Source organism: Sarcophilus harrisii, chromosome 4 (genome assembly GCF_902635505.1).
Source record: "Sarcophilus harrisii chromosome 4, mSarHar1.11, whole genome shotgun sequence".
Classification (NCBI taxonomy): Eukaryota; Metazoa; Chordata; class Mammalia; order Dasyuromorphia; family Dasyuridae; genus Sarcophilus; species Sarcophilus harrisii.
The window spans coordinates 454320573-454341005 of record NC_045429.1 but is presented as its reverse complement, the minus strand read 5'-3'; the positions used below and the strand labels follow the sequence as shown (position 1 = coordinate 454341005).

At 41.8% G+C, this 20433-nt stretch overlaps 1 protein-coding gene across 1 annotated transcript; it reads left to right on the top strand.

Annotated features, from left to right (window-relative positions):
- The first annotated feature begins 9414 nt into the window (after positions 1–9414).
- LOC116423487 (5-hydroxytryptamine receptor 3D-like) lies at positions 9415–10716 on the top strand. Its single transcript, XM_031968119.1, has 2 exons — positions 9415–9780; positions 9889–10716. Exons 1-2 carry the CDS (start codon positions 9501–9503, stop codon positions 10104–10106), a joined length of 498 nt encoding a protein of 165 aa, XP_031823979.1. The 5' UTR covers positions 9415–9500; the 3' UTR covers positions 10107–10716.
- The last annotated feature ends 9717 nt before the right edge of the window (positions 10717–20433 follow it).

Genomic DNA, 20433 nt, shown 5'->3' with positions numbered 1-20433 from the left:
CATGATGGGACACACTAACATCACTTATGAAGGCATCCATGTCCAACTTGCCATGATAAAACATGGGTCTCTCTGCGGCCCTTTCTGGGTTGGGGGCAACTGCTAGAAAGGATGGAAAGATCTGGTGGAACTGACTCCTCCCTGTCTTGTAATACAGTCCATAATCTGTAGAAGATTGTTAGTACATTTCTCCTTGCCCTTGAAGTCCCAAAGAAAGACCAAGATGTCCTCAGAGGAGATGATAATATTCTGATCTAAGAGAGTGCCTGGCTGTCATTCACAGAGTGTGAGAATATCATGAGGCACCGGCCCAAGGGGATCATGGGGTACTGATAATGGTGGTAGCCCTTGCTCTTTCCTAACGAGGCTGGACCATATGCTCCCCGGCTTGGTAGTTCTAGATCCTCCCACAAGATCCCAGTTCAGAACATGCAGCAAGGACCATCTTGGAGGCTAACTCCATTCAAGCCCCCATAATCTGGGCAGATCCTCCCTAACTCCTTTCTTTGGGTGGGGGAAGATGGAACATAATGACCCAAAAAGACATAAAGGGATCCAGTGAAGAGGATGAGTTAATTCCTGGGCTGAACTGTCCCAGTTCTTTCTCACTGAATGCATAAGTGCACTCTAGGAACAGCCAGTTGAGACAATAGAGTTGCTAGGGCAGCAGTGGATAGTTGGGCCTGTGTTGCTTCCTGGAAATTATTCTCCATGAGAAAATTTAACAGACATGATAGGGACTCTGTACCTCTGAGGGAGTTCCAGGATAGCCTGCAATATATAAGGGATCGGCAGGAGTCAGAGGGGCTGCCATGAGACAAACAAGAGGAGAGTTCTTTCCTCCTTCTCTAGCTGTAGAATTAAGGTATGAAGGGAGAGGCAGGGGATCAAGGATTGTTCTCCTTTGATAATGGCTTCTGGGTATTGTGGGTCCTGTGGGAAGAGCCAAGACCAGGCTGTCTCAGCATTCCCTTGGGAAGAGGAAATGTGTAAATTCATCTGGCTGGGCCACCTGTGCCATATACTAAGAGCAGCAAAGGAGCTACATGGGAATCTCCATTCTATATATGTGATTATTCAGACTGTATCTTATTGGAAAATGAGATTTGGGATCTATTTGGAGATTTCTTTGGACTATTAAGTAGGAATGAGACACAAGCCAGATTTGGGATAGGTCTAAGAAATATTATTTGAGAATGATTTCTTCACATTTTTCATAAATGTAAATATTCATACCTAAAATATATCCACATATAAATATAAAATAGTTTAAAATACTTAAATCTGGCACTAAATCTAGAGAAATCTTGATTAAAATGAGGGGGTAGAGATTTAACGCAGTTGGGAGAGCATCCTAACTATTCTGAAGGACAAGACTGAGACAGACTCCTGTTTCATTTCTTCAAGGTCTGTCTTCTTGAAAAACTGACTCACAAATCACCATTTTTTTTTTGTTTAACAAGTCATTCTTTAAGTAAGAAGAAAAGAGCAATTGTGAACACTTTAAAAAGTGCCAAAGCCTGAAAAAAAAATCTCTGAATTTTTATAGGCTTTTAGACTAGGTTGGAGAAATACAAGACAAATGGAAGGATGCAATGGAAGCAAGACAGAATTCCAGAATTTGAAATTGGAAAGGACATTGGACTGACATCCAGTGCATCCCACACCTGAAAAGGACTCCTCACTGGAACCCAGTAGTCATCCAGCCTCTAACTTCCCTTCCCTTACAGTGATAAAAGAGAGGTGAGCTTCTTGGTAAGGTTCAATAATAAATCATACTCCTCCCTTCTCCCACCTCCTTCCCTCCTCCCCCCTAAGCCAAAGCAGGACCCATCTGAACCACTTGACAAACTAGCGAACAAAACTCACAGAGTCAGAGGCAGCAAAAGAGCACGTTACACACAAGAAAAATGACAGACAATTTTCCCCGGATATTTATGATAGCAAAAAAAGTTCTGAACAATGAAAGAGACAGAGAGATACAGACAGAGATGGAGAGAGATGGGGGGGGGGGAGAGGGAGGGAATAGGGAGACAGGGACAGGGAGACAGGAACAGAAGAGGGACAAGGAAAGAGAGAAGGGGAAAAGGAGAGGAGAGGGAGAAGGGGAAAGGAAGGGAAGGGAGAGGGAGAGGGAGAAAGGGGAAAGGAGGAGAAGGGAGAGGGAGAAGGAACAGGAGGAGGAAAAGGGGGAGATGGGAAGGGGAAAGGAAGAGGGGGAGGAGAAGGAGGGAAATGGAAAGGGAGAGAGGGAGGGGGAGAACCAAATGCTATTTCTACAGGATCAGCATTTGGGGAAAATGGCAATTTTAAAGCCTAGAATCAATAACTACCTGTTAGGAATACAGGAGAAAGAATTTTTGCCTTGAATGGTAGGTTGGAATGAAAGACCCCTAAAAATCTAAGATTCTATAATTCCAAGTCCCCTACTCAAACAGCAAGTCCACAGAGTTGAGGACCACTGCTCCATCCATCTTTAGCTGCTGTCTCTGTTTCCTACCTGAAGAGCAGTTCTTCATTGAATAATGAGACCTTGATCACCACAGTGATTGCCCCTCAGCCAATGAAATGGCTCTCTCTGTGGATGCCCATCCAGCATCCTCCAGTCTCAAAGACTGCCAGATTTGGGCCGATGCCAAGTTCTTCCTGGGTACCAAGACTTGTCAGGGAATTGGGAAGCGCCCATGGTCACCTGACACCAGCAATATTAAAAACTGAGATTTGGGGTGGGGCCTGTGCTCCCTCAAACTAAGAGAGCTCTAGTCTCGGGCATAGAGCTAAGGAGCAGGAGAGGGAGAGCAGAATGCAGCCCTGGCCCCTCAGATTCCTTGTCTGTCTCTTTCTCAGCTTTCTCCTGCCAGGTAAGAGCGGGGAAGGGGGAAGGGAGAAGGGGAATGCCCTTAGAGGAAAACTCGGCCCCCTCTCTCAGTCTCCAACCACTAGAGGTTGTCAAATATGGCTCCAACTTTGAAGACCTTGATGAGTCTATCTCATCTATAATGAGATTCCCATAATGCCTAAAGCCAATTTTCTCCCTAAGAAGAAAACCCTTCTGTTGTGCATCTGCTAACTTCAGTTCTTAACTCCTGGCCAAGAAGCAGCCTATTCACAAAACTCTCCTATGTAGTCACTTTCCCATATCCTTATATATATATATACTTGCCTTCCTGATTAGCAGATAAACTCGAGATTGGGGATTGTTTTAGTCATTGAATGTATATTCCCAGCACCAAGCACAGTACCTGGCACACAGTAGGTACTTAATAAATGCTTGTTGATTGATTGATCTTTTGCTGTATTGAGCCACATTTCTCATTTTCACCCTCAGACATGATATTAATTCATTCAAGGATTATTTTAAAATTTAAATTTAATAAATATTTATTTATATATTATATATGTATTTAATAAAAAATAAAAATTTAAAATTTAAAAATGCAAAAGGACTTACTGTATGAAAGGCAATGTAAATGCTTTTGAAAACTGAAGGAATAGCCTGTGCTTCTATCCCCACAGTAGTCAGATGCCCAATGACCTCAGCATTCCATGTCTCTTAGAGTCATCAGATCATAGGATCATGGGTCTTGGAGACCCTCTAGTACAGACCACTTTACAGAAAGATAAACTGAGTCCCAGAGAAGATGAAATGGCTTTCTTCCAGCTCTAAATCTGTGATCTCATAATCAAAAGAGCAGGAAAGGTATCAGAATGGCAAATGCTTTGTATGAAAGAAATGAGTTTGATTTGAACAAACAACGATATGCAAAGTCCTAGGGATGGATTGAAGTAGAAGCTAAACAGTCCCTGCCCAAAGGGCATCCCATACTGCCTCTGTTGCATTGTTACATGGCCTCAGCAAAATGGAGAGGGGGAAGAGTAAGTAGATCAGAGGTGATTTAGGGGAATGGATGGACAAGATAGTCATTCATTCTCTATATCCAACCCAAGGACCAGCATAGCAAACAATGGCTACTCATTGGCTATCTGGAGAACCCAGAACTGGAAATGAATAAAGCAGCGATGCCAAAATAAAAATATTTTATCCTATTATGTTTGTTCTCCTTCACACGCCCTATCTTATAAATCTCTATAATTTGAATTACCTTCAGGGTTTGTGGAATCAACCTGCTGATGTTGTAGAGTTGGATATAGCTACACGGCATTGAAATTCTTAAAAACAAATAGAAAAATCATAGTCCCCTGGTTTGTGTCTGATTTGACTGGTTTACTTGGTTTCAATATGAGTGTATTTTTAAAGGTGGATTTCTCTCCCCATTTTCCAACAAAATTTATTGTAATATATAAAGTATTCTGCAATTTTAATAAAAGATAAATTAATTTTTTAAAAAAATCTCTATCCAAGGGAAGGAATGGGCGCAGCTATTCTCCTAGTCCAAACAAGAAGGTTCAGGGAGCTGACTAAGGAGTGCAAGAGTGGTGGGTGAAGTTTGGGAAGAATATGGGGGAAGGAAGAATTAAATAGGCAGCTGGCACCTTCCACTTGGGGTCTTTGGACCAGAAATCAATAAAGAAGTTCTTCCTGGCCCCAGGACTGAGTTTGCATGCAGATTTGGGCAAGTTTTGCATGGGGGCAGAAACCCAGTGGAACTGAGAATCAAACACTGACTAATGGAGCTTACCACATCAGTCATTTCCCTACCAATCACATTCCTTATTTCCTGGCCCAGGAAGGAAGGGCCCCAGGACATGGACTCTTTCTGGTTATTTAGATTTAAGGAACAGGAAGGAGGATTTTTCATTCTTTCCCAGCATTCCTTGGGTGGGCTCCACAATGACCTGGTCTCTCGCACCTCTAGCATGTACAGAATATGAAATCTCTATTGTTCATCTCATTTTCCTTCTCCTGGACAGGCAAGGGGAGTCATTTCACTATCAATTGTTCAGGATTTGATCGCCAAGGGGTGGACCCCACTGTCTTTGCATCTGTGATTGTGAGAAAGGACTTTCGTCCAGTTCTCAACTACAGTGTCCCTATGCAGATCAACATCTCCTTTACTATCTCCTCCATCTTGGATGTGGTGAGTGCCTAGCCCTGCAACCTTTTCTTGGGCTCCCTAACCTATTGAAATCCTTACCTCTCCACTTGCCCTCTCCCCAAGCACCATAAAGACCATAAGGGATATGTCTTAGAATGTTCTTGGTGCCTTCAAAGAACTGAGTTGGGGCCGGGAGAGTCCTCAGTCAGCACCATGTTCCAGAAGGCTTTCCTTCTAGTCCATCCTGAGTCTTGACTCCTCTACCAGTAAGTAGTAAAAATTGCTGTCCCCCTAGCCCTGTCTCCCCTTAGCTAGAAGCGTTTGTCACCAGCTTCTGTCACTGTTCTATCATATGTTCTGGCCCCGAGCATTCTTTGAGGGTACCAGGGAGGAAGCTCAGAGAATAAGATGGGGTTGTTACCAAGCCAGAAATTTCTTTTAACAGGATGAGCAGCTGCAGCTTCTGACGTCCTTCCTGTGGTTGGATATGGTACAGCCAACTCAGCCTCATTCTGCCTTCCTTGAGACTTTTCATTTCCTCCGTTCCTGCTTCCCAGATAACTTCTTGGGAAGTTCCTGGGAGCGGGTCCAGCTTTGGAGGCAGAAATGCTCCCTGGGTGGCCAGTCAGCTGTGAAGACAGAAATGGGACCCCAGAGGGAAGAGGAGCAGCTCACACAGGGAAAAGGATTCTGGGGGAGGAAGTCAAGAAGTAACTTGGATGCTCTGAAACATCCAAGTCCATCCTCAAGCTTTCTCTGGGGAAAAGGCCAGTGAGGGGGCAAGACAGGACCAATGAGACAGAAAGAGGGGGAAGAATGGATGTGAGAGGATGGAGAAATCAGTTAAATGGGAATAAAAAGTGAAAGGAGAGGCAATAACCAGTGTGGCTCCAAGCTCATGCTACCTCTGCTTCCCCGGACTCTAGGTCTGGGACAATGCCTTCATCAGCTGGAACCCAGAGGAGTGTGGGGGCATTCGGAAAATCTCTATAACAGCTCAAAACCTGTGGCTCCCAGACATCTTCATCATAGAGTCGTGCGTATTGGGCCCAGGGGAACCTTGAAGGTCCCCAGCAGAGGAGAGGAGGGCGTTTCAGCAGGACAGCCTTTGGGACAAGGAGAGACAGTAGAGAAAGAGACAGAAGCTTGACTCAGGGCTTCCACAGAACCACAGGTGGAGGGGAAGGATGCCCTGTAGAGAAGGTCACATGGGCTGAGCATGAAAGGGGAGGATAGGGAGCCCAGCATCGGGATGACCTGAATAAGAGGGAAGGCCGAGATAAGTGGCAGGAAAAACCCGCAGCTCCTTCCTCCGCTAACTTCTTCCCTGCAGTGTAGATGTGGATCAGACTCCAACAGGTCTCACTGCATATGTGAGTAATGAAGGTCGCATCAAGTATAAGAAACCAATGAAGGTGACCAGCATCTGCAACCTGGACATCTTCCGCTTCCCCTTTGACAAGCAGAACTGCACTCTGACCTTTAGCTCCTTTCTCTTCACAGGTGAGTAGGAGAGGTGTGTGTGTGTGTGTGTGTGTGTGTGTGTGTGAGAGAGAGAGAGAGAGAGAGAGAGAGAGAGAGAGAGAGAGAATCAGAGAAACAAAGTGAGACAGGAATAGAGAGAGAGACAGGAACAGAGAAAGACAGAGACAGAGATATAGAGACAAAGACACAATTTCTTCAGAATCTTTGTAATTGATCTTGTAATGTAAAAACAAAATCAAACAAACAAAAAAAGTCACTAAAAAGAACACAGATATCACATTCACCAGACAACTTGACTTCTGGTGGAAAACAAGATGAGAGGAGGGAAATCTCCACAGTCACTGCTGTGTGTGGCGCTGAGACTGGCATTATTATGAAGTAGATGCCCCTAGTATTCTAGGGTTAGCATAACATGTGTCAACTCAACAACCACAACTGATCACGTGGTGACTTTCTCGATTCTTTTTTCAGTTGTTTGACTAGCAGGAAAAATCCAAATTGGTCCAAAGAAATGTCTCATAAGCTTTAGTAGAGACTCTGGATTTAAAACTTCTTGTGAAATCAAATGTTCAAAATCCACAGATCTCGGGATGTGATTGTATTCATTGTGTATAAATGCTGTATTAGAATGTAACCAACTCAAGGTCAAGAATTGTGTTATTTTTATCTTTGTATTCTTTGTATCAACCACAGTTTCTGACACAGAGTAGATGACAAATTCTCATTGATTGACTGATTGATTCTCCCTTACAGTGGATGATATGCTGTTGGGCATGGAAAAAGAACTGTGGGAGATTGTAGACACATCGCACAATCTCATCAAGACCCAAGGGGAGTGGGAACTCCTGGGAATCAGCAAAGCAACCCCAAAGTTGGCAGTGGGGTCCAACCTTTATGACCAGATCATGTTTCACGTGAGCCTATAGTTTCCCATTTGGGGACCCACTCACCCAGCACCACCTTTATCTGAATCTTTATCAAAAAAAGTTTCATAGATTATAAATTAAGATGCCTTTATTTCTATTTGGTCATAATTGTCAGAAAATCCAGTGATTCTCAAACTATCTTTCTTTGATTTGTTTTCCAGGTCAGTTTTTGTTTTTTTGTTTTTTGTTTTTAGTAGAGATCTTACGTTTTCTTCTTATTTTTAAACTATTGACTTTTTCTTATTTTCTCATGGAAACATTGAGTTTTCTCTTTGCTTCATTCTTTTTTAAAAGGCATTCACTACTTGGGAAGTTTTCTATTTCTGTTCTAAACTATTCTATATTCAACTTTTTACTCTTAAACTTATTTCCATTTCTGTAGGTCCTTTCCCCTCCTTTATGATTTCCTTGGGGTACAGACCCCAGTAATGACACTGCTAGGTCAAAGGGTGTGCACAGTTTAATGGCCCTTTGGACATAGTTCCGAATTGTCTCCAGAACATTGCTCATTTCACAATTCCACCAATAATGCATTAGTGTCTCACTTTTCTCACATCCCCTCCAACATTTTTCATTATTTTTTCCCGTCCTCTTAACTTGCTTCATTTCTTCCAGACAATGGTAATCATGACATCCTATATTGTCCTTTATAGCCAAGCCAATATTTTCTCTGAGGCTCCTCTGTTTGCAGTTGCAGATAATTCTTTTTTTCTGAGCTTACCTTTTGGACTTCTCTTAACCCACAGTATTGCTTCAGTGTATTTAGTGTTTTCTTTTATTTATCTGTATTTCCAGCTTCTGTTCTTAGGCTAGGATTTTGTGCTCAGCTCAGTCCTCGTATTATCCTCTTCTTGCCCAACATTGTTCAGGAAATGGTTTGGTCCTCTGGTCTCCATTTCTTGAATAGCACCCGCTCTCCCAGCCTCTATTAACACCAAGAAATCCAATTAGTCTAGTCTCCTGCTGTGGCTCCCAGTGCTCAAAGAAGTACATAGTCAATCTTGTCTCCCTGCGTGGGGACTGGCTCTGCCTTTGCTCCTAGCACCCTGGCAGGTAAAGGCTGGGAGCCTGTTTCAGACCACCTAATAAGTGGAGCTAATACTGACTTGTAATCCCCTTGTTGAAAGGAGAGTGTGCTTCAGGTCCACATGTAGGAGTTTGTGCCAGTTGCTCTTGTATAGCTCCTTGCCCAGATTCTGACTGGTTTCCATCACCAATCTCTGCTGGCCACGTTTTTGTGCAATTCTGGGCTGGATGGGAGAGTTAGCTGTTTTCTCTTCGATTTTATTTTGCCACCAGTCTATTTAGGGTCCCTTTGGGATATTATCTAGGGTTTGTATAAGAGAACTGGTTCCTCTATGAATGTTCAGGTCGACATTTTAACCAGAAATCTTTCTGCTGGAAAGCTCCTCTGTCCTGGGTCCCTAAATTGTAACCTTTTCCTGAGATCTATCACATGGCCCATGAGCTCTGGGAGCTATATATGTACACTTGGTGTTCAGTTAAATCTGGAGCAATATTCCCATTAGGTTCTGGACAAAAAGGCTACTATATTCTCTAATCAATCCTACTCTTCCAATCAAGCTCGACTTCTTTATAATCCCCCATTTCCTCCTTCTCCTTTGCCTCCAGGTGGCTATTAAACGCCGACCTGGCCTCTATGTAATAAACCTGCTGTTGCCCAGTGGGTTTCTGATAGCGATCGATGCTCTGAGCTTCCTTCTGCCAACTGAAAGTGGGAACCGGGCCCCATTCAAGATGACCCTTCTGCTGGGATACACTGTCTTCCTACTCATGATGAATGACTTACTTCCTGCCAGCGGCATCCCACTGATAAGTATGGTTCTTTCCACTGGGGGGGGGGGGGGGGGAGAGAGACAGAGAGAGAGACAGAGAGAGACAGAGAGAGACAGAGAGAAAGAGAGAGAGAGAGAGAGAGAGAGAGAGAGAGAGAGAGAGACAGAGAGAGACAGAGAGAGACAGAGAGATGGGAGAATAAAGAGAAGGGGTATATTGGATTTCACTACCTAAAAGGGAGAAGGGACTGTGAGGAGAGAGCATCGTCCTAGCCAGGTTGGAAAGATGGGGAAAGATGACAAAGGAGAACATTGACGTCCCTCTTGCCCTGTCTCAGCGCAGCCCTCTGTGCTCCTCAGGTATATACTTTGCTCTGTGTCTGACCTTGATGGTAACCAGTGTGCTGGAGTCCATCCTCCTCACCTATCTCTTGCACACGGTCACTATACAGCCCCCTCCCATGCCCCGCTGGCTCTATTCCCTTGTGCTGAGATACATCAGAGCCACAGAATGCTGTACCACTAGGTCGCAGACAGAAGACAGGGGCACTGCACCCAGCGCCATCCACCCGGCAGGTAAGCGGCCTCCTTAGCCCCACGCCAGACGTCCCCTTGGCCCAACCTTCTAAGCCCCTCCACTTGGCGCTTTCCGTGGTGGTGTCTCGGTTCCTATTCTTGCTACAGATCTAAGGGACCTGGAGGCAATGGCAGACCCAGGTAAGGCTGAGCTGAATGGTGACCCACAATCCTCAGGGGCAGAGCCACAGCAGCAGCTCCAGAGGCCCAGGAGCACAGACATGTGGGTGAAGTTCAGCCTCGTTCTGGACACGATGCTCTTTTGGCTTTATCTGCTGTTCATGGCCTCATCGTTAATCACGGTCATTGTCCTCTGGAGAACCTAGAAAGGGGCTTCTCCCTCCCCTGTCAACGTGCTTCCACCTCCAGCTCTCCTCCGGCAGCCAGTCGGGGCCCATCCCTAACAACTTTCCAAGTTGCCTCAGTCTATGCCTCCCCCTTCTCCACCCCGCCCGGCTCCTCTCAGAAGACTTCTGTCCACTCCTGAACAAGGCTGCTCGCACCCACCCTTCCCAGCTCCCCCCAGCAGCTCTCCTGTCTGCCTCCAATCCCCTTATTGCTCAGGCTTCCCCCCACTGGTGACAATCTCCCACCCTCCCTAAGTTTTTGCAATGAGTCGCTTTGCAGGGAGGCCCAACCCTTTCATAGCACAAATGACACAAGCAGCAGCAAGAGACGGCTTTTTACCCAGGTGACAATAATGTCCCAACAAACCACTCTGGAGCTGCGAGAACTCGCCTCAGTACCACGGCCACCCGCCGGCCCAGGGGACAGAGAGGTCGTGGCCTTGGGGTCCCCGGGAAACATATACAGTCATCGGAGAAATTTGTCTGGTTTGACTACGCAGATTTGTTGCCAAAAATAGGTGTTTCGGGGGCAGCTGGGGGCGCAGTGGAGAGAGAGCACCAGCCCTGAAGTCGGGAGGACCTGAGTTCAAATCTGCCCTCAGACACTTAACATGGCCCAGCTGGGTGACCCTGGGCAAGTCACTTAACCCCAATGGCCTCAGCAGAAAAAAAGAAATAGGTTATTTATTAATTTATTTGTTTTTGCTGAGGCCATTGGGGTTAAGTGACTCCCGACTTCAGGGCTGGTGCTCTCTCCACTGCGCCCTCTAGCTGCCACCTGGCTGCCCCGATTTTTTATTTTTCAATGGGATTGGGATAAAAAGGAGAGAAAACACTTATGTTGATTTTTTAAACAAGGGGAGAGAGTGCCACAGATGTGGGATGTTGCCTATATTTTCAGATGAGATTAATATCTTATTAATTTTACTTAACTTTTTGTCTGTTAGAAGAGATCTCGCATGAAGTAGGAATACTCTGTGTTTGCAATGTAAAAGCTAGACAGAGCAATAAAACTTGAAAAAAGAGAATTCTACCTGTCACATCGCACATCGTTGTTATTGAGGGGTGTTGTGTGCTTTTTTAGGGGTTCAAAAACAGCCATTTTCCTGGTCTCTCTGAAGGGGAAGGTACCAAGTAACTTACTCTCGGCTGATGTGGATTCCTCCAAGCAGTGCTAGTTGTACTCAAAATAATCTCAGAATTGAACACACATTTATCTAAGCAAACACTAAAGAGAAATCAGGCAAGTTTTGAGATTGGCGTAAATAACAGAATACACGAGTCAGTAAACTCTTCAACTTAAAAGCAAGATCAAATCTCAACTTGATCAAGGAGACAGCAATCGCACCCGGAAAGTCGGCTTGGAGAAGTCTCCAGGAGTCCAGTAGGTCATCGGGGGCATATGAGAGTGGGGCGATCTCCTCCCAATGTAATGCCAGAGAAACTGAGGCAAGGTAGAGATTAGAGAGTGTTTAATATTTTATTTGAAAGGGAGAGATTTACTGGGACCAAATGGATCCATAGTTTGGTCCCAGGGCTGAATGAGACTATCATCCCCAAGAATCCAGCAGCAAATGTCTGATACAAGATTCTTTTATAGGGTAACAAGAACGGTGACATAATGGGGGAGGTACCTGGGATGGGGATGACATAATGGAGGCAGGCACCTAGAATGACTTAATGGGAGGTACTGGAGAGACTCCTGAAATTCTAATGATGTCTAAGACATAAGACCTGTATCCAATCAAACATTCTAATGATTAAGAGGGAATGGTTATATCCTGAGGCAGAGTAACTGAGGTAGGACAATTGGGGAAACTGAGTCAGGATATTAAAAGGGAACTGTGGCACACCACCACAGGCTGGTAGGCTCCAGACCCCCTCAAGCTATTCCGAAGTTCCAGTCTTGTCTCTCACTCTACATTACACTTAAACTCAACTTGTTTCACTTTTCCTCTGAAGTTTTTTTTTATCACTGATGCAGCTCAAAGAGCTTTCCATTAATTAAAAGTCCCATCTCCACATTTATGGAGTGCAGCATTAGAAGGCTCTCCTTCCGGGAACCTCCTAGGGATTTGTGCATACATATACATACATACGTGCACACAGACTTTATATAACACACAGATTCATGTCTCTATACATGTGTACATACATGAATGTGCATGTTGTAAACATCACGTGTGTATAAACATGATCTATTTATGTAAACTTATATATCTCCCAAGCCCTAGACGGGGGAGTGTTGTATGTGAGACATCTCACAATATCAATCTGCCACCCCAGCTTTTTGGGGTCTCCTCCTGAACTTCAACATATGTATGTACATCTCCATGCATGTGTGTGTATGTGATGGGAGTTGGGGTTGACCCTTTCCTTGAGCAAGCCCCCTGAAGCCAAGAGGACACACTAGGTATAATGGTTAATGAGCCCCATCCTTATTAACATAATGCACAGTGTTTGGCTAATGTGGACTTCGAAGCACATGTAGTCATTCTGTAACTGGTTATCTGTGTGACTTTAGTCAAGTCAGAGGTGACCTCCCCTGGCCGGAGACTGGAAGGTTGTCTCTGAGGATCCCGCAGACATACATCTGTCTTCAGGGTCTAGTGGGTCATGAGGCTTCCTCAAAGAAGTTTGTATTTAATGGGACTTTGCTCTCCCCAGTCAGGAACAAGAGCTCCGTCTCAAGCTGGAGACTTGCCTTGTTCTTCCTTCATTCTCAGAGAGGCCCAATGACATCACAATGGTGATGTCTTGATTTGTGCGTGAATTAGATTTAAGTCAGGCAGAGCTGTGTCTTACATATATGTGAGGAACATAATGGATATAGAGTTTCAAGCGATCTCAGGAGGCTTACAATCTAATTCCTTCTTTTGGCTGCAACTGAGGCCAGGGGGAGTCAACTGACTTGACTAAAGTCATGCAGATCGTCAGCATCAGAGGAAGGACTTGAACTCAGGTCTTCTAACCCTAGAATCATGAGAGCCAGCTGGTTCCCCACACATTTATGTAATGCTTTAAGTTTTATGCATTATCCCACTGGACAGTCACAAATACCATCTGAAGAAAGCCTTGCTGGAGTTCCTGGTTTATTATTATTTATTTATATTTATATCATTTATTTATTTATTATTTATATTAATCTTCCTGGTTTACAAATGAGGAACCTAAAGCTCAGCAGAGATGAATGACATACTTCCAGATGATTCTTAAGACTGAGAAGTAATCTCTGAGGCCATCTATTCCAACTCATAACCGGCCCAGCATCCTCTCTACGATATTCCCAACCAGTGATCATCCAGCCTCTGCCCGAAAGCCTCCCCTGAAAGCCACTTCTGAGGGAAGCCTATTCCATTTGGGGACAACTCTCTTTGTTAGAAGTTTCTCCTGACATCACATCTGAGTATATTTCATCCTCTTGCTCTTTGTTCTACTCATTGGTATTAAGTAGCAGAAATCGAATCCCTCTGCTCATGGCAGCTCTTCCATATGAGAAATTATTATTAATAACCAATGATTCAGAGATACTCAGCTTTCCCCCTTTTTCTTTTATCCTCATTTCAAGACCTCAGTTTCTGAAGGTTGAGCTAACCTTCTAACTCTATTCAGACCCTACCCAGGATTGGGTGGGGATAAATTCTTTGAATAGATTACCCAAAGCTGGAGGTGACTTAAAACTTAAAGTTCAGGTCCAGCTCCTCATTGCATTCTTTCATTAGTTATTAGCCAATTAGAGTTGATTGTTACCCTTGGAAAGACCTCTTTTCCAATAGGGTTTTCAGGGATCGGCATGGCTCATGGTTTTTATCCCCTCTTCCAATGGGCATATAAGCCATGAGTCACAGCACTATGATTATCTATTCTAAGAGAGAGAAAGCCAACTTATTAAAATGTAGCATTATTACTAGGATGATTAAATTATCCAGAAATTATGTTTCTCAAATCTTTTTAAAAGTCACACAACTATCTCGTCCTTCAACCAATCCTTGTAGGATTGATCTTCAGCCTCCTTTTTATCCTGTACATCTTGTTTTGGACACATTCCAGCTTTGTCCATGTCTTTCCTAAATTGTAGTAGCCTTAAATACATTACTTCAGATGTAATGCTTCCTGAGCCTTGGGAAATGGCCATCTTGCTTATTCTGAACTCTGTCCCTCTCTGCTAATGCAGCCCAAAATACCATTTGCTACACAGGCATTCTGGTTGGTCGGTGACCTTCATTCTTGAAGAAGCCTGAAATGGCATTACTAGGTTAGAGTCAAGTTACGATGGGTCCAACTGAGGCTGATCGGACCCAGATGAGCTCCTCAGAATTCTCTACCACAGGTCAGGCACAAATAGTTCATATGAACATTTGAGATGGATTCTCTAACTTTGCATCTCGTGTTTCTTTTGAACTACGTCCATTCTGCCTTGCTCATAGAGCACAGCACCTTCTCTGATGAGGGCATGCCAGGCTGGGTGGTCCTGTGCCAGTGTCTTCCATGTCATGCAATCAGTTCTAAAGTTCTTAAGAGAGACCCCGAGAGTGTATTTCTTTTTCTGACCACCTTGTGAGGACTTTCCTGTGTAAGTTCTCCATAAATAGTCTTTTTGGCAAGCATATATTTGGATACTGCTCACTCAGAGAGAAAGGCAAGTCCACTGAAACCCATAAATCATTTTTGCTGAAACTATGCTTAGCCATATCATCTTCATCCTGTTCTTATGGATTTAATGTTCAGAATCCATTTATAGACATTAAATTTTTACTTGTTCAAGTGGACTCATTATTATAATCTGCGAAGATCTTTCTGAATCTAGACTCTATCAACTACCATATTAACTATTCCTCTCAGCCTCTTATCTTCAAATTGGACAAGCATATTTTCATCTAAATCACTGATAAAAATGTTAAGCAGAATGAGACCAAGGACAGGTTCCTGGGACATTCTACTAGAAAACTCCCTCCAACTTGCCATTGAACCATTCACCACTCAACATCTGGCTGAGGGACAGTACCAAAATAATAAAAGAGATGATATCAGAAGATGAGCTCCTCAAATCAGAAGATCTCCAAGACAAGAACAGAGGACAATCACAAGTAGCCGCAATATTGATGAAGTGGCTGGGCCAAAACCAAAAGGAAGCTCAGCTGCAGATGTCTGAGAATGAAAGGAAAATCTGATGCTATAAAGATCAACATCATATAGAACTAGAGAACATTATGAAATGCAAAATGGACAACTTTGATTATATTCAATTAAAAAGGTTTTACACACTCACACAAAATCAACACAAAATTAAAAGAGAAGTACAAAACTGGGAAAAAAATTTTACAGCCAATGTTTCTTTTTTTAATAATAGCTTTTTATTTTCAAAATATATGCAAACATTTCAACATTCACCCTTACAAAACCTTGTGTTCCAAATTTTCTCCTTCCCTCCCCCACCTTAGACAGCAAGTAATCCAATATATGTTAAATGTATGCAATTCTTCTATACATATTTCCATATTTATTAAGCTGCACAAGAAAAATAAGTTCAAAAAAGGGGGAAAAATGAGAAAAAAGGCAAGAAAACAACAACAAAAAAAGGTGAAAATCCTGTTGTGATATCACCACATTCAGTCCCCATAACCTTTTCTCTGGATGCAGATGGCTCTCTCCATCCCAAGTCTATTGAAATTGCTCTGAATCACCAAAAAAAGCCATGTCCATCAGAGTTGATCATCACATACTCTTGTTGCTGTATACACTTAGCATCGATTCATGTAAGTCTCTCCAGGCCTTTGTGGCATCATCCTGCTGACTGTTTCTTGTAGAACAGTAATATTCCATAATATTCATAGACCATAACTTATTCAGCCTTTCCCCAACTAGTAGGCATGCACTCAATTTCCTTGCCATGATCAAAAATAGCCAGTGTTTCTGATAAAGATCTCATTTTAAAAATATATAAAGAACTGTATCAAATTTATAAGAATGCAAGTCATTACATGAACTGATGCTAAGTGAAATGAACAAAAGCAAGAGATCATTATATACTTCAACAACAATACTATATGAGGATCAATTCTGATGGACATGACTCTCTTCAGCAATGAGAAGATCCAATTCAGTTCCAATTGATCAGTGATAAACAGAACCAGTTACACCCAGTGAAAGAACATTGGGAAATAAGTGGACCACAACATAGCATTTGCACACTTTCTGTTGTTGTTTGCTTACATTTTTGTTTTTCTTCCTAGGTTATTTTTACCTTTCTAAATCTGGTTTTTCTTGTGCAACAAGATAACTGTATAAATATGTATACATATATTGTATTTTACATATACTTTAACATATTTAACATATATTGGAATACCTGCCATCTGGGGAAGGAAGGGAAAAGTTGGAACAAAAGGTTCTGCAAGGGTCAATGTTGAAAAATTATCCATGCATATGTTTTGTCAATAAAAAGCTATAATTAAAAAAAAATACAAGTCATTCTCCAATTAGTAAATGGTCAAGAATATGGACAGACAATTTTCAGATGATGAAATTAAAGCCATCTATAGTCATATGAAAAAATACTCTAAATCACTATTGATTAGAGAAATGCAAATTAAAACAACTCTGAGGCACCACCTCACGTCTCTCAGATTGGCTGAGATGATGGAAAAAAATAATGGATGAGGATGTGGGAAAACTGGGACACTAATACATTGTTGGTGAAGCTGTAAAATGATCCAACTATTCGGGAGAATGATTTGGAACTATACCCAAAGGGCTATCAATCTGTGCCTTTTCTTTGACTCAACAGTGCCAATCCTGGATCTGTATCCCAAGGAAATCATAAAGGAGGGAAAAGGATCCACATGTGCAAAAAATGTTCGTAGCAGCTCTTTTGGGGGTGGCAAAGAATTGGAAAATGAGTACGTGCCCGTCAACTGGGGAATGGTTGAATAAGTTATGGAATATGAAAGGAAATCGAGACTTATTGGAGAAACTCATTAAAACAATACTTGGAGCTGACTGTGGCCCAGATCATGAACTTCTTGCAAAATTCAGGCTTAAATTTAAGAAAGTAAGGGAAATCATCAGACCATATAGGTATAATCTAAATAACAGGCCATACATTTATGAAGTGGAAATGAAAAGGGGTTTAAGGGATTCTATCTGGTAAATAGAGTGCCTGAAGCCCTTTGGATGGAGGTTCTTAAAATGATTTAAAGACAGCAACAAAAAAAACATTTCAAAGAAAAAGAAAAAGAAAACAAAATGGCTGCCTAATGAGTCCTTACAAATAGCTGAGGAAAGAACAAAACTTAAAAATAGAGGACAATGAATGCAGAATTCCAGAAAAAAGCAAGAAGCAATAAGGTTTTCTTTTTTTTTCCCCCTTTTTCAATGGTATTTTATTTTTCCAAAGACATGCAAAGAGTTTTCAACATTCACCTTCACAAAACTTTGTGTTCTAAATTTTTCTCTCTTTCCTCCCTATTCTCCCTCCCCAAGACAGCAAGCAATCTGATATAGGCTAAACATGTGCAATTCTTATAAATATATTTTTATATTTATTATGCTGAGCAAAAAAAAAAAAAAGAAAAGAAAAAAATCTGATCAAAAAGAGAAAAAATGTGAGAAAGGGAAACCCAAGAAGCAAACAAACAACCAAAAATAAAAGGTAAAAATACTGTGCTTTAATCCACATTCAGACTCTACAATTCTTTCTCTGAATGTGGATGGCACTTTCTATCATTAGCTTTTTGGAATTGTCTTGAATCACCTCATTGTTGACAAGAGCCTTATCCATCACAGGTGATCATCACATAATCTTGTTACTGTGTACAATGTTTTCTTGATTCTACTCACTTCACTCAGCATCAGTTTATGTTAAGTCTTTTCAGACCTTTCTAAGATCATCCTGCTGATCATTTCTTTTAGAACAATAATATTCCATACCATTCATTCCCAACTGAGGGGCATTAGTGTCTCAGTTTTCCCACATTACCTCCAACATTCATTATTATCTTTTTCTGTCATTTTAGCCAATCTAAGAGCTGTGAAGTGGTACCTCAGGGTTGTTTTAATTTGTATTTCTCTAATCAATAGTGATTTAGAGCATTTTTTAATATGACTAGAAATGGCTTTCATTTCTTTGTCTGAAAATTGTCTGTTCATGTCCTTTGTTTATCAACTAAGGAATGGCTTGTATTCTTATAAATTGGAGTCAGTTCTAGAATTCTGTAGAATTAGAAAAATCAGATATTATGGGCAATATTGCTCATGTTCAAGATTGGTAGGCTCTGTAACATGCCGTAATGCTGCTCTGAAATCATAGTTTACCCAGTCCCCTTCACCACCTGATAGGGCTCTCCCAACCTTTTTTTTTTTTTTTTCCCAGTTTTAAGCTCCATGATCCTATGAAGAAGAATGAAAAAAAAAAAAAAAAACCCTAGCTTAAAGCTCCACTCTGATGCTATCTGTGTGACCCTGAGCAAGTCATTTAATCTCCATAGCTCACAGTTTCCTCAATTGTAAAATGAGTGGTTTGAATTACATTATCCTAATTAGCTCTAAACTTCATTATCCTCTTCATCTCAACTCATGGCTGGTCATCTATAGCTTTTTCTAGGTCCACATATGTAACCAAAGAGCTTTAGAAAGCCTGAAAGGCCCTTCTGGCCCATGATATAATAAGAGGGGAGCCTGGAGGGATGGGTCAGGGGGAAGTGAATGACCAGAGCAATGCTTATCCTGGAGACTTCAAAAGCATTATTCAATGAAACAGTTGGCCAAATGTCTAGGGAAAAACAAACTTTTTTTTTTTTTAAAAAGACATTTTATTGTTTTTTATTATAACTTTTTATTTTTCCAAATATATGTAAAAATTGTTGTCAACATTCATCTTTGCAAATCCTTGTATTCCAATTTTTCTCCCTTACTCCCCAGAGAGCAAGCAATCCAATATTGATTAAACATGTGCAATTCTTCTAAACAAATTTTCATATTTATCATGCTGTACAAGAAAAATCAGATCAAAAGGGAGGAAAGACACAAGAAAGAAAGAAAAGAAAAAAACAAACAAATGTAAGAATCCTTGGTCTCACATTGGGCGCCAAAATGTAATGTTCTCTTGTTGGGTTTTCTTGGGATCTCTGGGAGCAGCCTTCGTTTCAATTCAATAATCACCACAAGTACAGCCAGGTATTAAAGTCCAAATCCTTTATTGTCTCTTTCAAAGCCTTGTCTCCTTTCCTGTGGCCTGGTTAGTTTTCTTATTGTCCAGATCCTTTATTTTCTCCTTCCTGGGGCTGGGTAGCTTTCTGGAGAGTCTTTCAGTCTGGCCTTGGTCTTAGTCAGGGAAGTGTAGGAGTCCAGGCCAGCCACCAGGAAGATCCAATATCGAATTGAATTTCTCCCCTTGGTTCTGAGAGCTTAAGCTCCTGCCAGTCCTTTGCCTTCTCTCTGAATGTCTCTGAATCTCCCTGGCTGAGGCTTCTTGCTTATGTGCCCCAAACTGAGTACAGACCAATCATATCATTAGGAAACCATTATTTGTTGAAGGATTAAATTGATGCTAAACTAGAATTAACCATTGTCTCCTCAATTCCACTTAGTATCTTGTTTCAAGTTCTGGCCCATAATATCTCCTTGTAGGATTAAATCAATCATACTGAACCAGGCTAAATTACATAACTATCGTCTCTTAATTCCACTGACTTAATACCTCGTAAGAATCTTTTGTTTCAAGTTCAGAGTTCTGGCCCACAACAAACAAACAAGAACAAAAAGTGAAAATACTCTGCTTTGATCCACATTCAGCCTTCATAGTTCTCTCTCAGGATGCAGAGGGCATTTTCCATCACAAGTCTATTGGGATTGTTTTGAATCACCTCATTAATTGCATAATTTTGTTGCTAGAAATACAAACTTCTACAATGAAGGGAAGCCCCTTCAAATCAAATCCTTCTCCTTCTCTTACTAATACAGAATGCTTCAACCTGAATGGGTCAGGTACACCAGATTTGAACTCTGAAGGACTCCCAGGCCTCCACCAACTTTTAGACATAGATCTTACCAGATAGGAGCAGTTGCTACAAGGGATACAGCAATTTAAAGGGTCAATTTAAATTTATTTAATTTAAAATTAAAATTAATTTCTATATTAAATTTTAAATTTTAATATGGGAAAGGGATTAGGTTTATTCCATTTAGCCCTGAGGGGGAAAATTAGAAAGCATGGCAAGGAAGAGACTAGTTTAAGCTATCAGAAAACTCTTCCTCACAATGAGAGCTGTCCAAGAGGGGAGGTTCTCTCTCCTTGGAAATTTGCTAG